Source organism: Balaenoptera ricei, chromosome 17 (assembly GCF_028023285.1).
Source record: "Balaenoptera ricei isolate mBalRic1 chromosome 17, mBalRic1.hap2, whole genome shotgun sequence".
NCBI classification, from domain to species: domain Eukaryota; kingdom Metazoa; phylum Chordata; class Mammalia; order Artiodactyla; family Balaenopteridae; genus Balaenoptera; species Balaenoptera ricei.
Window position 1 is genome coordinate 67,568,672 of NC_082655.1, and position 21,829 is coordinate 67,590,500.

General features: G+C 43.9%; 2 protein-coding genes across 9 annotated transcripts in view; one reads left to right on the forward strand and one right to left on the reverse strand.

The window, feature by feature from the left end:
* The window catches only part of NCOA2 (nuclear receptor coactivator 2), a 268,760-nt gene that overhangs the window by 237,931 nt on the left and 9,000 nt on the right, over window positions 1–21,829 (forward strand). For all 8 annotated transcript variants that reach the window (XM_059902309.1, XM_059902312.1, XM_059902316.1 and 5 more), the window contains 7 exons: window positions 2,027–2,156; window positions 11,794–11,959; window positions 15,408–15,686; window positions 16,577–16,654; window positions 18,036–18,270; window positions 20,028–20,205; window positions 20,797–20,995. In XM_059902309.1, coding sequence (XP_059758292.1) covers window positions 2,027–2,156; window positions 11,794–11,959; window positions 15,408–15,686; window positions 16,577–16,654; window positions 18,036–18,270; window positions 20,028–20,205; window positions 20,797–20,995 — 1,265 coding nt within the window. The remainder of the gene's footprint in view (window positions 1–2,026; window positions 2,157–11,793; window positions 11,960–15,407; window positions 15,687–16,576; window positions 16,655–18,035; window positions 18,271–20,027; window positions 20,206–20,796; window positions 20,996–21,829) is intronic.
* LOC132352083 (vacuolar protein sorting-associated protein 29-like) lies at window positions 6,029–7,243 on the reverse strand. Its single transcript, XM_059902401.1, has 3 exons — window positions 7,205–7,243; window positions 7,033–7,052; window positions 6,029–6,590 (listed from the first exon to the last, which is right to left on the reverse strand). Exons 1-3 carry the CDS (start codon window positions 7,241–7,243, stop codon window positions 6,029–6,031), a joined length of 621 nt encoding a protein of 206 aa, XP_059758384.1.

The following is a 21,829-nucleotide window of genomic DNA, read 5'->3' on the forward strand; positions in this document are numbered from 1 at the left end:
TGGATACAGTTCACATGTTATTAAAATTAATGATCTGATACACTGTGTGATACCATTTATGTGAAATGTCCAGAATGGGCAAATCTGTAGAGAAGGAAAGTAGATTAGTGGTTTCCTAGGGCTGGGGCTCTATGGGGGGAATGGGGAGTGACTCCTAATGGTCATGGGGTTTCTTTTGGGGGGAATGACATCGTCCTAAAATTGATCACTGTGGTGGTTCTACAACCCTGCAGATACACTAGCACCCACGGAGTCGTACACTTTACACGGGCTAATTGTATGGTATGTGAATTATATCTCAATAAAACCATTATTTTTTTAAAAAAGTAATGCAACTCATCCTCAAGATTTTCTTAATCATTGACATACTAACCTTCCTCTTACCTTGTACATTAGCATAATTCAGATAAGTTGACGTTCGTGTACTTTTTCATATACTTGGATATGGTGCACGGTGAGTAAGCGCTAAATCGTTAATGGAAAGATGCCAGGATTGTTGTGACACGATAATGCAGAATGGTCATCCTACCCCAGCATCAGTTTTCTTTTCTAGTTGTTTAATTGCTCAGCACATTTTGGCTTATTGTTTTTGAGATGACATTCATGTTGCCTTCCTACAGAGAATGTACTTCAAATTAATAGTGTGTGATTCCCAAACATAAATTCACATAATTTGAGGCTCACATGAAAATGCTAAGAATGGCCAGATTTCCATGCAAAAATAAACTGGGAAATTTTTTAAATGCTAATTCACTCATTTAAAAATCATCATCATAAATCCCTTATATCCAGAAATTTCATTTATCCTCAGTCTTTCTTCTCTGAATGGCACCTGGCTTTTGAGCTTGAAATATGGCTCTGTGAGCTTCACTGTGTAGCTGAATTTCTCTGATTTTTAATAAGCTCAAAAAAGCTGTGAGCTCAACAGCTCAAAATTATCTGTTGTAATGGAAAACAGGTCTACAGATAGTGATAATAAAATCATTAAAGAGCTCATATCATGCATTAGCTTTAATCCTCTACAGAGAACTTCTAAGAAAGAGCACGTCTAAGTTGTCTGGGCCACCTTTCTGCTCCTCCTTTACTCAGACCAGCACTTCTCAAAAGTATGTCCAGGACCTCGATGCCCTTTTAGGGCGTCTGCCAGGCCAAAACTATTTTCATAATAATACTAAGATATTACGTACCTTCTTCACCCTCATTCTGTCATGGACGTACAATAGAGTTGGCTAAAAAAATCTTGTTTATGTTGCAAACAAACAACGTCATAGAAAAAGAGATCAGATTTGTGGTTACCAGAGGGGAGGTGGGCGGAGGGGAAATTGGATGCAGGCAGGCGGTCCAAAGGCACAGACTCCCAGTTATAAGTTCTAGGGACATAACGTTACAACAACGTCAATGTAACTAACACTGCTGTGTGTTATATATGAAAGCTGTCAAGAGAGCAGAACTTGAAAGTTCTCATCACAAGGAAAAAAAATTTTGTATCTATTTGAAATGATGGATGTTCACTAAACTTGCTGTGATAATTATTTCATGATGTATGTAAGTCAGATCATCGCGCTGTACACCTTAAACTTCTGTAGTGCTGTATGTCAATTATATCTCAATAAGACTGGAAGAAAAAAATCTTGTTTATGTTAACATAGTGGATTTATTATGATGACTTTTAAATGAATTAATAATCATTTTTTCTTTTTCCAGTTTTAATTTCCAATATAGTAAATATCAGTGAGATATAACCCACATACACAAAAGCTGTACTTTAAGAATATAAAGACTCCTAAGTCCAAGGGTTTTGGAACTGCTGATCTAGAGAGTCTCTAAAGTGGGTGATTAGCCTTGGTATTTCTTGCCTTTTTTTCTATTTCGGAACAGATATTCTCTTATTATTTTCACCTAATTGTTATTGCTTCTGTCTTTTTCTGTAAGCTGTATATTTCTCTTTCTATTCTATACCCAAAACAGATAACTTCCCTCATTACAAGTTGTAAGATTTTGGAATTGTTTCCTTCTCTCATTTCAGGGCCATCTGAATTAGAGATGAACATAGGGGGACCTCAGTATAGCCAACAACAAGCGCCTCCAAATCAGACCGCCCCCTGGCCTGAAAGCATCCTGCCGATAGAACAGGCACCGTTTGCCAGCCAGAACAGGTGAGTCCTAAGCACTCAGGAGGTCCCGGAGAGTAGAGTTCATGAGTGCCGTGAGTTATCTCAGACCTAGGCCAGAAGTTAGTCTGGTCCTTTGGAACAGTTGGTGCCTGACCAGTTTTCATGTATTCAAACTATATCATTTACTGGACTGGGAGTACAGGGGTTCAGGGGGCCGGGGTGGGGGGAATCCAAAAATCAGTTTGACCTAGCACGTGCCTTTAAAGAAGTTATAATTTAGTTGGAAAATAAAATATGTCGACTAATTAATAACTGTAATATGAGCTAGTATGTACTATAAATGCCCTATGAGAAATAAACCATATTTCAAGGGATCATCCAATTGGGGTGACTGGGGAAAGCTTCAGAGTCTTGAGTAAAGTTATCATTTCAGGAGGCAGAGATGGCAGGAAGCCAGTCCATCTGGCAAAAGCAGAATAACCAGAGTCCTGGAGGTTACAGAAGCAACACAGTATGTTTAGGGTAACAGAGAATAGTCTAGTTTTATGTTACATATATTTTACCACATTAAAAAAAAAAATAAAATTATCAGAAGATTTGGCCAGGGACTTCCCTGGTGGTCCAGTGGTTAAGACTCCATGCTTCCGGAGGAAAACTAGCAAATGATGGAGCAAAAATGCACATTTCATCTGTTGCATTCAAAGTGCTATAATTCAAAAATGTGTCAGTGAAATAAATGCCTGAATGTTTAAATGTTCATAACAAGTAGCCTTTATAATATATTCAGATAAGAAAATGTTTTGACCTGTGTATACTTTCCAAAATCATTCAGAAAGTTATTGGGGTCTTAAATTTGCTGTATTTAAAAACACTGTTGCATACGTTCATTTTGTATCAAGTAAAGTCACAAATCCTCTTTTTCCAGCTTAAGAAAATATATTGTATTTACCTTAAATTTTCATGATTTAATAAAAATTTAATCTTACTAATTTTTTTTTTTAATTTGGCCTTTTATCAGTTTTTTTTTTTTAATTTATTTATTTATTTATGGCTGTGTTGGGTCTTCGTTTCCGTGCAAGGGCTTCCTCTAGTTGCAGCGAGCGGGGGCCACTCCTCATCGCGGTGCGCGGGCCTCTCACTGTCGCGGCCTCTCTTGTTGCGGAGCACAGGCTCCAGACGCGCAGGCTCAGTAGTTGTGGCTCACGGGCCTAGTTGCTCCGCGGCATATGGGATCTTCCCAGACCAGGGCTCGAACCCGTGTCCCCTGCATTGGCAGGCAGATTCTCAACCGCTGTGCCACCAGGGAAGCCCAAATCTTACTAATTTTTAATGCTTAATAGGAAAGAAAACTAAACCAAAGATTTTTTTTCAAAGTGTTGCCATAGCTCACAGTTGAGATGACAGTCATTTTTGCATGGATTCTTCTTCGAGAATTCAATTCACAGCTATTGACTTTTTTCCTCCTGTATTTTTCTTCCCTCTTATAAAAGAAATAAACTATACTGATATATTCAAAAAAAAAAAAAAAAAAAGACTCCATGCTTCCAGTGCAAGGGGCGTGGGTTCGATCCCTGGTCAGGGAACTAAGATCCCGCATGCCACGGGGCGCAGCCAAAAAAAAAAAAAGATTTGGCTGGAAAAGTAGATTAGTAATAGAATAGATATATAGAGGATCTTAAATACCGAACTCTTCTTCAGCCTTTTTTCTTTCTTTCTTTCTTTTTTTTTTTAATATTTATTTATTTACTTAGCTGTGCAGGGTCTTAGTTGCAGCACACAGGATCTTTGTTGCCACGTGCAAGATCTTCACTGAGGCACACAGGATCTTTTTAGCTGCAGTATGCAAACTCTTAGTTGCAGCATGCGGGATCTAGTTCCCTGACCAGGGATGGAACCCAGGCCCCTTGCATGGGGAGTGCGAGTCTTAACCACTGGACCACCAGGGAAGTCCCTCAGCCTTTTTTCATTAAGCCGTTGAAGAAGTTTTTTGAAAAAGGAAGTGGTATATGATCAAGTTTGATTGAATTTTTTTGATTCTGATTATCAGTCTAATCATTTTTGTTTCTTTGTAGGTAATCTTTTCTAATCGCTTTTGAAATATTTTTAGAATTGCTATACAGTAGTCTTACTATAGTGTGTCTAGGTGTGGACTTATTTATTTATACTGCTTGGTATTTGGTGTATGTTGTGCTTATTTTATCTGTGGATTCATCAGCTCTGGAATTGTAGCCATTATCTCTTTATGTACTGCCCCTCCACCATTTTCTCTATTCTTTCTTTCTGGGATTCTGGCAAGACATATGTTAATCTTCTCTTTCTACATCAGATTTTTTAAAACTTCTACCCTCCTTATTTCTTAACCCATGTATTTTCCATCTCCCTGTCTCTCTGTACTACATTTGGGATAATTTATCCATATCTATATTTCATTTCATTATCTCTTTAGCTATGTTTAAACCAATTATATTTTTCATTTCTAAAAGTTCTGTTTGCCTGGTTATTTTTCATAGTCTCTTACTGTTTGCTTATTTTTGTGATTCCATCTTTATATCATTAAACGTCACATTCATCATTACTTTCTAAATTTCTTGATTCGATAATTCCAATTTCTGGATTTCTTGCAGTTCTAAATGCAGTGATTGACTCTTGCTCGTGGTGGCCTGTTTCCCTGAGTAGTTTGGTAATCTTTCACTGGGAGCTCCTAGTTGATCTTTGTCAATGATCCAGCCGGGGGTTAAAGTTGAAGACACTTTTCTTGCAAGGGAATTTGCATTGTTCTCTGCTGGAGGTGAGGGTCCCCGCTCACCACTCTCCTCCGTGCGGTCCAGCACTCTCCGCTCAGCTCTTTCACTTGGCTGTGGCCCAGTGTGCCCCAGCTCTCAAGGATAAAACACACCTGTTGCTGGGGGCTTAGGTGTTGCTCAAGTTTTAGCTCAAAGATGGTTCTTGTTCCCTTATTCCCTGCAAAGACAGTATCACAGTCATGTTGTATGCATAATCCCATGGTTTTTAAGCAAAGCACTGGAAGCAGACGTTGCGCAGGCGACCTTGAGGCCTATGTGATGGTGCTGCTTGGCCATTTGAGTGGGCGAAGAGCCCTGAGGCAGAGAGATAGTTAGGAGCCTAAGCAGGAGTCAGTGTGGGCGCTTAAATGATGCAGGCGATGTTTTCTGGGCAGTAACCATGTTAGAAAACAAACTGGAGGAATTCGGCCTTGAGGCTCACATGTAGAAGGTTCGGGTTGGAGGCTCAGTGAGGACCTTCCAGACTGATCGTTTTGTCCTTTGGGGATTATTCTAGTCTAAAATTATGAAATACTTTTTATTGAATTCACAAATGATGAAAGCAGGGTTTCTGAAATTTTATAAGGGTAGAATATTTCCAGAGCTCCTTGTTTAAAAAAAAAAATACAGATTTCATAGTGACTCTTATTACCCTGGGATAAAATGCTTTTGCATAGCTCAGAACTGTGGTGTGGTGCCCATTTTCCTTTCTATATCTTTTTTTTTTTTTTTTTTTTTATAAATGAAAAGTAACTGTTTATTACTGGAGAAGAGAAGAATGTATACAAGAAAATCTAGATTCTTTCTCCTCATGCACTACTTTGGTAATAAAGTTCCAAATATCAACTATGAAGATATTTACAAGGATAAATCTTTCTTAACATGTGACCATTTACTGTGTGGTGGACATTTTTTCATAGAAATCATATACTTAAACTAAATATAATCTTACAGTTTACAAGAAGCTTAGAACATTATATTAACAGAAGACGAGATTATATTTTACTGCAAAATATAATAAAAGTGATACAATTTTGTGGCTTTTAAACATTTAATTACTTGAGTTGAACAGGGGAATGAAGAAAAAAAAACAAAAAGCCCAACAGAAAAATCATCAGGACACGCCTCACTTTAAGATTTTTTGTATTCGATTTGTTCTACTTTCACATCGTCTCCAATTAGCTGATACACGTAAGCGACAACTGTGGAAGCCTGGATATCCATCAACACAAATGAAAGAATAATGTTCGTTTCCAAGGCATTATATGCTCCAGTGGCAGAACCTGGATTAATGTAGAATTTATTTTCATGCTCAAATGCTTCAAATTTATGTGTGTGTCCTGAAATAAGGATATCCATATCAAACTGCCTCTGCCACAGGGCTAAGCTGGCCATATCTCCCCATGGAATAACTTGATGTCCATGGATCAAACCAATTTTGAACCGCCCAACAGTTACAACTTTCTGTTCTGGATAATTCAGATTCTCATCGAAGTCTCCTCTCACAATAGGAACATCACCAGCCAGAGTCTTGAGATAGTCATAACTGTCTTTGGTACAGAGGTTTCCAGTGCAGAGAATGTGCTGAATCTTTCCTGGTACCAGCAGTTTTTTTAATTTAGCTGGCAAACTGTTGCACCGGTGTGGGATGTGCAGGTCTCCTAATACCAACGCCAACTGGAGATAGAACAGTCTTCATCTTTAGAGGGGGATCCCTTCAGAGATGGATTGAAGTACGTAGTTAATGTGGGACGCATCCTGTCACTGGGCTCCGCTCAATCACCCCTTTGTATATCTTAAGAGAGTGATAAAGGATTCAGAGGCTTCAGTGAAGTTTTAAAAAATCAAAATAGCAGAAGATGAACATGAGCCCAGCAATACTGGATGTGTGCGAAAAAGTTGGGAACTAGTTATTCATTGAAAGAAAAGATGAATAGGGCAATTGCTTAATAACTGTTTTAGGGAGATAAGGAAGAGAGGGTGCTCGCCAGCTGTATTCCATTCTCTTAGCGGGGGAAACTAGTGTCTTCCAACCCCGCTGTGCCTATGAACCATCTTTGGGATCTCATTGAAAGGCAGGTCTGGGTGGAGCCCAGGAGTCTGCGTTCCTAACAAGCCCCAGGTGACGCCAGCACCGCTGCTCCTCTGACGCACTCTGCGCGGAAGAACAGACGAGAACCGCGGTCAGTCAGTTTGGCTCTTACTGACTCGCTGCCAAGGGCGGCGTGTGGCCTCCATCACTGGGTGCTATTCTCGGGGACAGAGCGTCGTGTAAATAACCGCCGTGATCATTCTTGGAGGTGGTACTTTCTCGGGGTCCTTCCGGCTCTTTGAGTCTGATTTCATGGTGTCAGTGAGTATTGCGCGTTTTCTAAATATGTTTATTGGATATGTTAAAAAACACACCCATTTCCATGGAAACCTGCACATAGTAAAAAGGTAGTCGAATAATTAAATCCAGCACCTGAGAGTTGGTTTTGGATGAAATGTCTAAGATTAGTTTCTAGGGAAAACTGGGCCCAACGTTAGGATTTTCACTGTTGCCCAAGCAGAGGAAGGGTTCTGTTAAAGCAAAAATGAGCACCTTCCCGGCTGTCCCGCAGCTGGGGCTCCGCGCTTCCACCGCAGGGGCGCGGGCTCCATCCCTGGTCGGGGACTGAGATCCCGAAAGCCACACGGCGGCGGCGGCGGAGCAGCCAAAAACCAAATAATAATAAAACGGAAGAATTCCAGAGTACACACTGAGGCCAGCTACAGAGTCAGCTGGTTCAGTTTGCTGGGGGCGTTTCTGTGACTCGCCCTGCCCTGTTCTCTTGTTGCTGTCAGTTTTCTTTGTAGAAGAGCGCTGTGGACAAAACAAAACATTTCCACCACTTTTAAAGTTATTTATTTACGTTTTTCCAGCCACTTGCCCCTCTTCTTTTATTTTAAATAATTCAGGTTGGAAGAAATTTATAACCAACTTTATGGTAGTCTTATTGTCATAGAAATCCAGAAATGATGGATAACAAATGTTCTAACCACGTCTCTCTTTTGAAATAAAAGAAAAGCAGTGCCTTTTTTAAATTCCCTTTATAAGTATCACCATTAATATTTTATATTTTTACTGCCTACCTATTTAGGAATAGGTTTCTAAATGTTTTATGAACCCAGCACTAGTTTATATACACATTTCAGAAAGACAGTAGTTTAGCCCTTTAATCTCTAACATATTCACATACTCATTTATTTATAGCTGAATTTCCATTTTCTGTAGTTTCATTGTGGTTTTTTTCCTTTATTCATTTGGTATGTAAAAGAGATGTTTAAAATACAGCCCCAAGTTTATGGATGATTTTTTGATGATTTCTATTGGATTTATAAAAGTGAACAGTAGCTGCCTTTCATGAAAGACTTCCTTTCACATTAAGTTCAAAATCTCTGAGTAATTTGGTTTTCTCTTGTTTGTAATGTGTCTAAGAGTAAAGGTTCTTTGGTTGACTATTTCTCATCATGTAGCAGCTGCTACTTTTTTGCAGAATTTTGAAAACACACAGGAAAAGTGATAGTATGGTATGGTTTCTCAAACAAGAGCTCAGACTTGATCTTATTCCCCTTCTTATCACCATCTTTAATGTCCTACTAGTCTATAAATAAATGAAAGTGTAGATTTCAAGAAATAAGGTTTTTATTGATGATGGATTAACTACCTTCTGCTAGTTCATTACTTACCATTTTGCCAACTTGGACCTCTGTGTGTTCTTCCCTTTATTCCTCTGAATTTTATCCTTGACTTAATATTATATAATATTTGTCAGCTGCCGTCTAGATTGTAACTATATTTGTAATTGCCCAAAATGTAGGAAAATAATTTCTTCATTATGTTGGCAGCCATTTATAAAGTTGGGATTGGAAGTCTGGGTCAGTATTTTTTTCTGTAAGCCAAGTGTATTAATGATGTTTCTAAGGGAAGTGATGTAACTCGTGGTATGCCCAAATTTGTAATACTAAGCCACAACGCAGTGTATTTTTCTGAGTATAAAAATGTATTTTTCTGAGTATAATGTATGGTAACCTGGCTAGATCAAGAACCTTTTATTTTCACCAACTTGCTGAACCTATGCAGTTCAAGTAGTGGTCCAACAAAGAGATTGAAGATGGCCTCACTGGGTTCAGCCTAGGGTTGAGGTTTCTAAATAAATGCCAACATCAAGTCAGCATAGTGCAGTGAGTGGTACTAGAGTTGAGAGGAGAGTGGGAGTGGTCCGGAGTGGCTGTGAAGGAGACATGCCGAGCCCGGATGGGAAGGTAGAATTGCAGTTGGAGTAAAGGGTGGGAAACGTGGAACGGGAAGTCTTGGCATTATGATGGGTATGCGGCATCTTCTGGAAAAAGGCCAGTTGACCCAGGGTGGCTGGGACCCACAGGGAAGTCGTGGGCATTACGTTGGGAAAGGTTAGGCTTTACCAAAGTGTGTGTGTCCTTGAATTCCACCACCACCAGCACCCTGTCCCAGGGCCTTAGACATTGCGAGTCAGCTCAGTAATGGGAGAAGGAACCTGACAGCATCGTATCGGGAGAATCAGAGAGAGACTGTAAGCCGGAAAGTGTCTTGAAGGTCCCAGCTCGAGTTGAAGAGGGCCTTGACCAAAGTGGGAATCTGGGTCAAGCATTGGTTTAATGTTTTTAATTAAAAAAAGAAAAAGCATGTAACAAAAATGGGTTATTTTATTATGTGGGAAATCGTTTAGATGCAAATGAGCATCGGTAGTTCTTTTTCTTTAAGCCTTTGGATGTGTCTTCCCTGGGGTGGAGCTGTCTTCCAGAGTACCAGACGGAGTCTCCTCTTCCTCCTGACGCTGGGTTGCAGGCAGGTGCAAACGGGGCGGTCTGCCTGGCCGTGGAGCCCGTGCCGCCTCGCTCGGGTTAAAAGGGAGTCGATTTCACATTAGCCGGTCATCAGCAGAGAGATCTGGGATGGGGGTTGTGGTCGTGTGGGAATAAAAGCTTCTGAAGAAACAGAAGTCGAAAATTGTGAAATAAAGCTAGAGGAAGAGAATATTAACTAGCATCTTTGGGGAATGAGGTCTCAGGCCTAAGAGAATTTGGTAAATAGACAGCATCCACTCTTGGCTGACTTGAGCTCCTTTGTTCATGAAATTTACCGCATCTAAACGTGGGTCATTACTCTTTGGGGAATTCCCTCCTCTCTTTGCTTCCGTGACATGCAGATCTGTGGTTCTCCTCCTCCCTGTTGCCACTTTCCTATGTCTGCTCCTTCCTCCCACCCCCCGAGTGTACAGTGATCTGGTCACAGTTGTGTTTAAAAAGTTGACTCTGGCTGGAGCCTGTGCTCCGCAACAAGAGAGGCCGCGATAGTGAGAGGCCCGCGCACCGCGATGAGGAGTGGCCCCCACTCGCCGCAACTGGAGAAAGCCCTCACACAGAAACGAAGACCCAACACAGCCAAAAATAAAAATAATAAATAAATAATAAATAAAAAATTAAAAAAAAAAGTTGACTCTGGGAGAGTGTGGAAGCACGAAGGGCAATGGGGGAACCATTCCAGTGCCTGACATCTTCCTGGGAACCGAGGCCGTGGTGGGAGAAGAGGCAGGTGCAGAGAGAGCCCCGGCCAGGAGCACGGGCCTCTGCCAGCGCTGGCGAGCGCCCTAGCGACGGGAACCCTTGGGTGGGGTGGGGTGGGCAGCGTAGCGCACGTGCTGGGCCCAAGATGGTGCCCCTCACAACGCCTCGCAGGCCGTGGGATGTGGGCTCAGAGCCGTGGACCGCGGGCGAGCAGTGTCTTCGAGGGCACACTTAAGTGGGCGATTTTCTTCACAAGTGACTAGGGCTAAATGGAGAGGATAGAGTGTTTCCAGTGCACCGGGTTAGAACTGTTTGAAACTGACTCTTGGCTTTAATCCTCAGCATTTCAGGATTCTAGGCCAAAGTGGCACAAAGCATATGAAGCCGGCTAGATAGGTCATTCATCCCTAGGTGAATCTATCATTGCTTAAGAATGAGGGAACTTACCTGTAAACTTTATTTTCTCCAAAACATAGAGTAACTTTAAGAGTACAAATTAGAGTATCATTTCCCCTTTTGGTATTACAGTAACTCAGAAGCTCTTTTTTAAAACTCCCCAAGTTTGTCAGTTAATTTAAATTATAGGAGTTTTATATACCATAGAATTTGGAGTGCAGTGTTACGGTTTTATCACCAATCACCTTATATAATAACAAACATAATTTGCATGTTCCTGGTCTACTTTTCTTGACTAACTCAGGAAGTGTAACAACCACGCTTCTTGAGGATTTTAATAAATGTTTACAAGTCCCACTTAGGCATGACAGAGAAATGTCCTATTAGTCCAGCCAAGTGCAGTCTAATTGCAGCTGAGTTCAAAAACATTAATGGAGCTTTTATGCTCATAGTGTCCCTCAGATGGGTCATCAGAACCTCATGAGAAATGAGACTGTGCAATCAACTGGTCTTTTTTGCTAAAATTCAGGAAACTCCTTTGACTACTTGAGTACAAAGTAAATACATATACGCTTGAAGAGTCAGCGTGGATTTGTGGGAACATAGTGGTCACCTAGGTCGGTGTTGAATCCCAGCTTTGCAGTGTCTGCCTGTGTGATCTCCACCACAGGGTCTGACAAGCTCTCCAAGCCTCAGTGTTGCCAGCTTTAGAGCGGGGGCAATAAAAACAAAGCTTACAAATCCGATGCCTATATGTGTGTCCGGCTTATCTCTGTTAGGCACTGAATGAAGTATATCTATTATTTAGGGTTGTTGTTTGTGTCTGGCTGCTATAGTATTTTACTACTTTTGTCTTTAAGGGAAAAAAAAAAAAATGTTCTCTAATCAACTAGCTTTTCCATGGGCCTGAGATGAAGTCTGTCTCTTTACAGGCAGCCGTTCGGCAACTCTCCAGATGACTTGCTGTGTCCACATCCTGCAGCGGAGTCTCCAAGTGACGAAGGCGCTCTCCTGGACCAGCTGTACTTGGCCTTGCGGAACTTCGATGGCCTGGAGGAGATCGACAGAGCCCTGGGGATACCCGAGCTGGTCAGCCAGGTGGGCACAGAGCAAAGCTGGTGGGGACCGAGCACTTGCGTGGGCACGGAGGTATCTGTTCTCTTTTGTCGGCAGATAATCTGCAGTCTGCTTTTTAGAATGCTTTCTTACCTCTAAACAAGCAAGCTCTGTTTTCTGTCTCCCCTGCTCCTTGTTACTCCCACATCAAGAATGGAAACTACTGAGAATGAGTTTGACCTGTGCTTTGGGTCAATTGAGCTGAAAGGCAGAAACTCAAGTCCAGCTCATCTACTGACAGGGAGGAACATGCAGGGGGCAGAGAAGCCAAGAACAGAACATTGCTGCCCCAGCAATCCAGAACCTTCCATCTAAAAACTAGTATCCTTAAAATGGTTCTAACAAACCTAGGGGCAGGACAGGAATAAAGACACAGATGTAGAGAATGGACTCGAGGACGCGGAGAGGGGGAAGGGGAAGCTGGGACGAAGTGAGAGAGTGGCATGGACGTATATACACTACCAACTGTAAAATGGATAGCTAGTGGGAAGCAGCTGCATAGCACAGAGAGATCAGCTCAGTGCTTTGTGACCACCTAGAGGGGTGGGATAGGGAGGGTGGGAGGGAGATGCAAGAGGGAGGGGATATGGGGATATACATATGCATATAGCTGGTTCACTTTGTTATAAAGCAGAAACTAATACACCATTGTAAAGCAATAATACTCCAATAAAGATGAAAAATAAAAAATAAATAAAAACTAGTATCCTCACTCTTCATCTTAACATTTGTGGGCTCGTGATAGGAAGCTACTTGTGCTAAAAGAATATGTTGCAAGTAAGTTAGCAGAAGTCTTTTTTTCTTTTTTTTTTGGTTGTGTTGGGTCTTTGTTGCTGCGCGCGGGCTTTCTCTAGTTGTGGCGAGCGGGGGCTACTCTTCATTGTGGCTCACGGGCTTCTCATTGCGGTGGCTTCTCTTGTTGCGGAGCAGGGGCTCTAGGCGCATGGGCTTCAGTAGTTGTGGCTCACGGGCTCAGTAGTTGTGGCTCGCAGGCTCTAGGCGCATGGGCTTCAGTAGTTGTGGCTCACGGGCTCTAGAGCACAGGCTCAGTAGCTGTGGCACACGGGCTTAGTTGCTCCGCAGCATATGGGATCTTCCCGGACCAGGGCTTGAACCCGTGTCCCCTGCATTGGCAGGCGGACTCTTAACCACTGCGCCACCAGGGAAGTCCCAGCTGAAGTCATTTTAAAGGTAGCTGCAGTTCATTCATCATTTTGCCCTCTGTGTGGATTTAGCCACAGTCATATGGGGGCTATTTAATATCAATGGGAATGTAAAGACGTTAGCCAGTCTTAGTGGGCTTCCCCCTCCTGGTGATTAGTTGGTGACATAAAGTCATTAACTACATCAAGAGTACTTTATAGCAACAATATAATAAATAACCTAACATAGTCTCATGAAATAACTTAGGACTTTTCTGAATCTGGCTACGCAGGCCAGTTTGTGTGAAGCAGGCGTCCTGGTTTCCTATAGAAAGAGTCACCTGGAAAAAACGATCAGTCTCACTGCTGTCTTCCTCTTTTCTCAGCATGAATCGTCTTTATTTCTTATTGCTAAGAAATACCTTCCAGGGTTCGCTCTGCTTCGTGGACGTAGGACGTATCGTGAGGGTCTGTGGGAAGGGAGATGCAGAGCCATTGGAGACCTCTCTGAAGCATTCAGAACAGCCCTGTCATAATCCCCACGTTCAGCAGACATAAGTGGGAGTTAAGACTTGATAGTTCATACTGAGAACAGAGCAGAATGGAAAGAAATGACTTGAGGTTACATCATATAACCTGAAATAAGAGAGGAAAATGGAGTTGAAGTATTTCCTGTGTGGCTGGTTTGCTTTGCCTTTAGTGCTGGTGAGAATTTAGCCTTCACTATTGTTATCCCTGAGTTTTGTGTAAGTGACATTTAAAGATGTGATTCTTGGGGTTGCTGAGTGACTCGGAGCATTGTTTTTATCAAAAGTGGTATCGTTTCATCATTTAATATCTTCAGTCTCTTTTTTTTTTTTCATTTATTTGTGTTGTTTCTGTTTTGTCTCATCAAATCCCTCATCCTTATATCATATTAAACTGAATTATAGAAATAATGATTATTAGGTGGAGTCGGGAACTGTAGAATACACGTGGACTTTATTTGCACTCATCAGAGTTGTGTGTTTTCTTTAAAAATGGATATTAAACTTTCTCTCTGTTAAAGATGGGCAAATATTTAAAGATCTGAGATAGTTTTGTGCATGTAGTTAGAGCAGTAATTCAACAGTGAATGGTTTCCCCCAAGCGGGCTCCATCCACATTTTTAAAACTACTCCGGGCAGGGGAATGGACCCCGTTCTCACGGGTCCACGTGACCTAAGCCCAGGATTCTGGGTGGCCCCAAGCCTGCCCTCACATGGGTAGACTGGCTTGAGGAAAGCTTAGGCTGTTACTAGGCTAAAGCACACCTGAGAGATGATTTTGCTGTTGCGTCCTTCCCTCCTGTCTGTTGGGAGGTTTGTAGCAGAAGGAAGAGGAGAATGAACCAGGTGCACCTTCCTGCCCTACACAGAGTCATGTAGGGCCACCTACCTCGAAGGTGTGCCCCTTGGAGAAGTTCTGGATTTTCTGCACCCGCCTCCTTCTGACCCAGATAGGGTAGCCCTAAGAAGTCAAGGATAACGAACATGTTAAATACGGCTAGTAGGAAATAAGATGGTGGCAGAATGTGGGGTGTCTAGGGAATTCTGACGACCCCAGAAAGCAGTCAGATACAGGTGGTGTTTCACACTGCTGAGCGGCTCAGGTGCTACATCACAGACTCTACTGGAACCCACTCCTCACTAGCCAGACAGGCTTGTTGCAATTTGCTGCACATCTACAAGTCTCAGTTTTGTTATCTGCAAAATGGGAATAGTGGTGGGCACCCCAACACTGCTGATCCCAGCCAGGTACCCAGGCAGCTGTCTAGTTAAAGTGATTAATACAGGTGTGACTAATCAAATCGGAACACTTAACACGTGGGAATTCCCTGGCGGTCCAGTGGTTAGGACTCTGCACTTTCCTGCCGGGGCCCGGGTTTAACCCCTGCTTGGGGAACTAAGATCCCACAAGCCGCCAAAGAAAAACAAGCCCCTCGAGGCGTCTAGGGGACATTGGCATTCTTCCAACTGGCGGCATGAGTAGGAGGCATTCCGTAGTCACAGCCCATCTCTCCCTGCCCTCGGAAGAAGTGCTGCTGGGAGTCAAGGCTGACCCCTGCTTCTTACCTCAAGTAACTGGATCTCTGGAACAGAGGCATTTTGTAGGAAGACAAGTGGAGTCAAGGTAGAAGTCCCTTTGTGTAGTGAGTACAATAGCAGAAGCCTCAAATACAGGGCAGTGAGAGGAAGCAGCCTTCTGTTCACCCTGCGGTTCTCAGTGGTTTTATTTAACTGTTTGTTACCCGGGGGCTTTCTCTTCAGAGCCAAGCGGTGGATCCAGAGCAGTTCCCAAGTCAGGATTCCAACATCATGCTGGAGCAGAAGGCCCCCGTGTTCCCACAGCAGTATGCACCTCAGGCGCAGATGGCCCAAGGCAGCTACACTCCCATGCAGGATCCAAGCTTCCACACCATGGGGCAGCGGCCGAGCTACGCCACGCTCCGCATGCAGCCCAGACCCGGCCTCAGGCCCACGGGCCTGGTGCAGAGCCAGCCCAACCAGCTGAGGCTTCAACTGCAGCATCGCCTCCAAGCACAGCAGGTGCGTTCCTGGCCGCGCCTGGAAAATCGGGGGGCAGCGCGGGGGCGGGGCGGGGGGGGGGGGGTACACAGGGAAGGTGGACGTGAGCCTGGGGGTCCTTTTGGAGGCCTTAAAGCTCCTTCTGTCCTTTCCAAGAGGGTGAAAACGTTGCCACGTTACCTTACAACTTCCATACTCCTTTCTGCTTCACCTCCTTCCCTTCTTTCTCTCTCCTCCACTAACTCCACTCCAGCCTAGAGCAGCTCTTTGGTTTCCTAGCTCTATTATTTACTGAGGGGCTAACCTTGAGCTCTGTGAGCCTCAGTGTTTACATCTGTACAATGGGGTTGCTGTACAGTCTCGGGCAGTATGTGTGTGTCTGTGGGGCCCGGCACAGTTTCTGGCCCAAAGGGAGCTCCCAGGACAACCGTAGCTCCTGCCATTCGTCCTATCTTGTGGCCAGAATGATCACTCTTAGTGGAGTGGTGGCAGAGGGTGCTGCCTTCTGGAATACCTATTTAGCTCAAGAAAGTGTGTTCTCACTGAAACAAGCCTGGACAGATTTCTCTCATGTAGTAAATAATCGTGTTGTGGGCTCTTAAATCGCCTCTCCTTTTTTTCCCTCTGCTTTTTTCCTAATCTTCCTCTCGGCCTCCTTTTCTGATCATTCTACTCCCTTGCCCCCTTGCAAACAGCGTGTTTTCCAAACTGTCCAAAATAACTTCTCAGCTATAAGCAATGGGAAAACTCAATGATAACTAGCTTTCCAAGGGAATCCAGGTACAAACCATGTGGTTTCAATGTCCAGCAGCAAGCAGATGTCGGGTTGGCGGGGAGAGGGGCAATTTCTTGAGGAAGGTGATTTGAAATAGAATGTATTCTGACATTGACTGCCGTGTGTATGCGTTTAGAATCGCCAGCCACTCATGAATCAAATCAGCAATGTTTCAAACGTGAACCTGACTCTGAGGCCTGGAGTACCCACACAGGTAAGGCGCAGACCAGCCGTCAGCTTTTACTGGATCCGCTTAACTTCTCTTGTCATCTCTTCCCCCTTGATATCCCACGTAAAGTAACTCAGAAGGCCATATACATAAATCCAGATCCACACGATGGATGTCGTGTCATTCGCTTATCCTGTCTGGTCTGTCGCTTTTGTGGTTCCCTCCTCATCACTGCCATGTTTATTGCCAGGTACAGTCAATTATCGTTATTCACACTGGTTGTGTTCTGTAAAGTTACTGCAAACACTGAATTAGCGAATATTGAACCGTTGCTCCTAGGAGAAATAAAGGGTTCGTTTCCTTTGAGCCTCTTGGTCACATTTTCATGAATCAACGTGTGTGTCTGTTTGAGGACACCTTGTTTAATATATATTGTTGATTCATTAACGTTGAACTCACAGCCAGCAGCACTGTACCTCGTGACTGCATGAAGCTCATCCAACTCCCGGATTTTCCCCATAAGGCACGTCGCAGCCCCCTGTGCTTACTTAGGACAGTAGGCAGCACTTCAGCACTTCTCAGGAGCCATTTTAAACAGCAGAGTCACCAACAAAAAAGCACGACAATGTGAAAAACGTGGAACTAAATAGTCCACACAAAGGACACTTGTGCGCAGTACGAGGGCTGAAACAAGAAGCAGTGCCGCCTGGTCTCAGCCTCAGGTGGGAATGGGCACGTTGGGCTTCTCACATTTTTTGCTGCTGTGCACGTGTCCATAAATCACGACAGTGCCGTGAGTATTGGTTCTGGGGTGACCAGTAAATGTTAGCCAGGTAGGCAAGCTCACCAGTGCAGAATCCACGAATAATGAGGTTGACTGTATACTGCCAGGACCCGTAGCCAGCCTGGTGCCACTTACTGACAGCAAGCACGGGTGCCCCCCCCCCCCCCCGTCCTGTCCTGGCCTCCCTACACGCCTGCCTCCGTTCAGCCTTTTCTGAAGTGCTTCAAAGCCACCTTTTGGCACAGTGACTTGGTTTCCCTTTAGACTTGAATGTCCCTTAATGAGACTCTAAACTGCCGTCCTCAGGGTTTCTGCACAGAGTCCTCTTACAGACAGGACTGGGGTTCCTGTGGGCTCCCTTCGTTACCTGTGTCCTCTCACAGTGAGTCTCAAGTTACTTGATACTGACATCAAACCTAACGCATGTCAGTCACTGCAAGGTTTCAGAATCATCACCTCTACAGAATTCAGAAGCTCACAATCTCAACCACCAGTTGGTCAGCTCTAAACTGTTCTCTTCTGTTTGCCAAATAATTTCTCACGAGACAGTGCCCTTTGTTATCCTATTTCTAACATACGGGTTGTTTTTCGATCTGTCTCCACCCCAAATGTCTTCCTCCGTGTTTTGCCCCCCCGCTCCAGGCACCTATTAACGCACAGATGCTGGCCCAGAGACAGAGGGAAATCCTGAACCAGCATCTTCGACAGAGACAAATGCATCAGCAACAGCAAGTTCAGCAGCGAACTCTGATGATGAGAGGACAGGGGCTGAACATGGCGCCCAGCGTGGTGGCTCCTAGCGGTGTGCCGGCCACTATGAGCAGCCCCCGGGTCCCCCAGGCAAATGCGCAGCAGTTTCCCTTCCCTCCGAACTACGGTACGGGACTTACACCGCCGCCGCCTTTCACCAGTCCTTTCTCCCCAGTGTCCCCCAGTCCTGGGTCACAGCTCCTCTCTCGCAGCTCTTTGCGTGGCTCCCAGATGAACCTGGCTAACCGGGGGATGCTGGGAAACCTGGGAGGACCACTGGGGCCCGTCAGGGGTCCCCAGGTCCAGCACGGTACCTTCCAGTCTCTCAGCTCGGGTGCCGCCTTTGCTCTGAGTGCAGGTCTTTCTTTAAGAATGTGCGTGGGTAGAGTGCCTCTGCCGGTCGTGCGTGTGAGTGCGTGTGAATGTCTGCGCTTACGTCAGTGTCTGTAAACACAGGTGCATGTGCGTGTGCTTATACTTGAAAACCTCTGAGTCTAAAAACAATAGATAGATACAAAATGTTGAAAGACGTGTATCATTGTAAGTATTTTACAGACTTTCTACAGCTTCTGAAAAATAAAGGCTCTCAATATTATACCAGATCTTTAACGAATCGATCATTGTTGAGCAGTGCTGCGCAGAAACCACAGCGGACGACCCCTTAATTTTCTTCGTATTGATTCGTTGTTTAACGTCAGTCTTAAGAGACAAGCGTGCAATGTCGCAACATTAATATTTGTGTGCATGGCATATTCGATTAATAGTTGAATTATTGATAAAAGTAAGGGCTGACATCAAGGTTAATATTCAAAATGACTTTCCCCATCTTCCGCCAGAGTTCTCTAGAAACAACTACCAAGTCTTTGTGGTGCTTAGCCTCACGTCTCCTGTTTCTTTAAAGAAACAGAAAGATAATGTGCAGCATTTTCCTGTGTGATCTTAAGCTTTTCTTCTGTGGCTCATTAAAGCATTAATTAAAGATGCATGTTTAACACATCTTCTAGGCAAAAGTGGGCTTACCTCAATGTCATCCCTGAAGTTTTCTAAGAAGCCGCCTCCTTTGTTTCCCAACTCTTCCTCTCTTTCCTTTTTGATGATTTAGGAAAGACTGCTAAAAGTTCTTTCTCTCCTTTTGCCTCTGCACTGAACAAGAAGCTTACATGGAATTTGTTTTTCTTATTCTTGCTAATCTTGTGTAGCGCAAAAGTATGGTAGAGCCCTTTATAAATACACAACAAGCTAATCATGAATGCAGTTACTTTCTAAAAGTTTTTTTATTTTTTGGCCATGTCACACAGCTTGTGAGATCCCAGTTCCCCAACCAGGGATCGAACCCAGGCCCTCGGCAGTGAAAGTGCGGAGTCCTAACCACTGGACCGCCACGGAATTCAATTCCCACAGTCACTTATTTTTAAAAACGCATCTATCTCATCATAGAATAACTTGGGTTAATTTAATAAAAAATTATTCAAGTGTGTTGGCTTTTTATATATAGCTAAACCTTAATCCAAGTTAATCCAGTTGTAGTGATATATAAACATTGAAAGACTGTTTCCGGTCAAAGAGAAATATACACATTTGACTCATTCTTGATTTGCAAGGGATATGGGGAAAGAATAGTATCTCTCTCTACCTCTAGTCATGATGGTTAATATCGTTCCTAGGCACCCCTCTAATTACTATAGAGAACCAAGGTATGGAGAGTTTTTCTTCATGCATTTTATTCCATCTTGGAATCTTTTTTAAATGTATATAATTTACCAGCACATGATCAGGTATTTGATAGTAATTTTCTTTGTGTAATTGGTTTGAATGTTCTCTTCTGTCCCCCGTCTCAGCGATAAAACTAACCATCTCCTTTGGATTTCTGTTTTGTTTTTTAAGGAATAAGTCAGCAGCCTGATCCAGGCTTTGCTGGGGCCACCGCGCCCCAAAGCCCTCTGATGTCGCCCCGGCTGGCGCACACGCAGAGCCCCATGCTGCAGCAGTCCCAGGCGAACCCGGCCTACCAGGCCTCCTCGGACATGAACGGGTGGGCGCAGGGGAGCATGGGCGCAAACAGGTACGCCGCGTGTCTGTGTCTTTTTGATAGAAATGATCACCAGGGAATCTTTCCATAGCCCACCTGTCTCTCTTCTGGATTTTTCTTCTTTGCTCAAGCAAGCAATACCAAGTAAACTGCTGAGTAAGCCAGTCTACTTTTCCTAGGGCAGAAGTTACCAGAATTTACCAAACCTTAGCTTAATGTTTTTTTCCTTGGGAGTAAAAGGAACTCCCCTAAGAAGGTAGCAGCGCCACCAATGGATGATAGAAACCGCTATGGGAGGCAGTGGCCTAGAAGCCACCCTCCATCAGTACAGGTAATAACAGCAAACAGAAGCCTTGTCTGGCACAGACATGACAGTGGGACGTGTCCTTCCAGACCTTCACGGTAATGTGGGGAAAAGGACAGAGCGCGGGCCGTGGCCCCTGCAGCTTCGCCAAGGGCTTCTTCCCCCGCTGTTTCTGACCTCACCACCTCCTGGTGTCCCACCCGGCTTCTCTCAGCCTAGGTTTATTCATTCTGAAGGAAACACCTGAGAAACCAGTGCTCAAAACTGCCTGCCTGTTTGCCCGAGGGCGCTAACATTTTCATCTTTCACTGTGTTTCTAGCATGTTTTCGCAGCAGTCCCCTCCACACTTCGGACAGCAGGCAAACACCAGCATGTACAATAACAATATGAACATCAATGTATCCATGGCGACCAACACAGGTGGCATGAGCAACATGAACCAGATGACCGGACAGATCAGCATGACCTCAGTGACCTCCGTGCCTACGTCAGGGCTGTCCTCCATGGGTCCCGAGCAGGTGAGCACCCCAAGGAGAAGCCCCCCGCGGGCTTCTGATTGCAACTTCTTGTCTATTTTTGCATTAAATGTGTCTTTCCATGTGCTTAACATCTGCCATCAACTCCCATATTTATTTTGAAGAGTATTTTTTTCACCTCACCATCACTTGTGTTGGTGTGATTAACAGAAATACTTGATAGGGCTTCCCTAGTGGCGCAGTGGTTGAGAATCTGCCTGCCAATGCAGGGGACACGGGTTCGAGCCCTGGTCTGGGAAGATCCCACATGCCGCAGAGCGGCTGGGCCCGTGGGCCACAACTGCTGAGCCTGCGCGTCTGGAGCCTGTGCTCCGCAACAAGAGAGGCCATGATAGTGAGGGGCCTGCGCATCGCGGTGAAGAGTGGCCCCCGCTTGCCGCAACTACAGAAAGCCCTAGCACAGAAACGAAGACCCAACAGAGCAATCAATAAATAAATCTTAAAAAAATAAAAGAAATACTTGATAATGATGAAATGAACATGAAAGGATCCCTGACTGCTCAAAGATCTTTTAAAATATTTCTTAACTTTCTTGTCTTCTGAATTTTTCTCTCATTTGAGGGATTTAGCGATATCTAAAATGAATCTCGAAAAATGGAGTGGTGAAAGGTGTTTTTTTTTAAATAGTTTTATTTTTGGATTTTTAAGAACTGATTTTTTTCTAAACATAAAACCAGATGAAAAGCAAAGGCCAAACTACCTGCCATCCAGTTAGCTTTAAATGATAGTTCACGTGTGCAGGGAGACTGACACAGGGTATCCAAAAACTACTCTTCATCATCTCTGGGATGTGGATACCATGATTTTTTTTTTTTT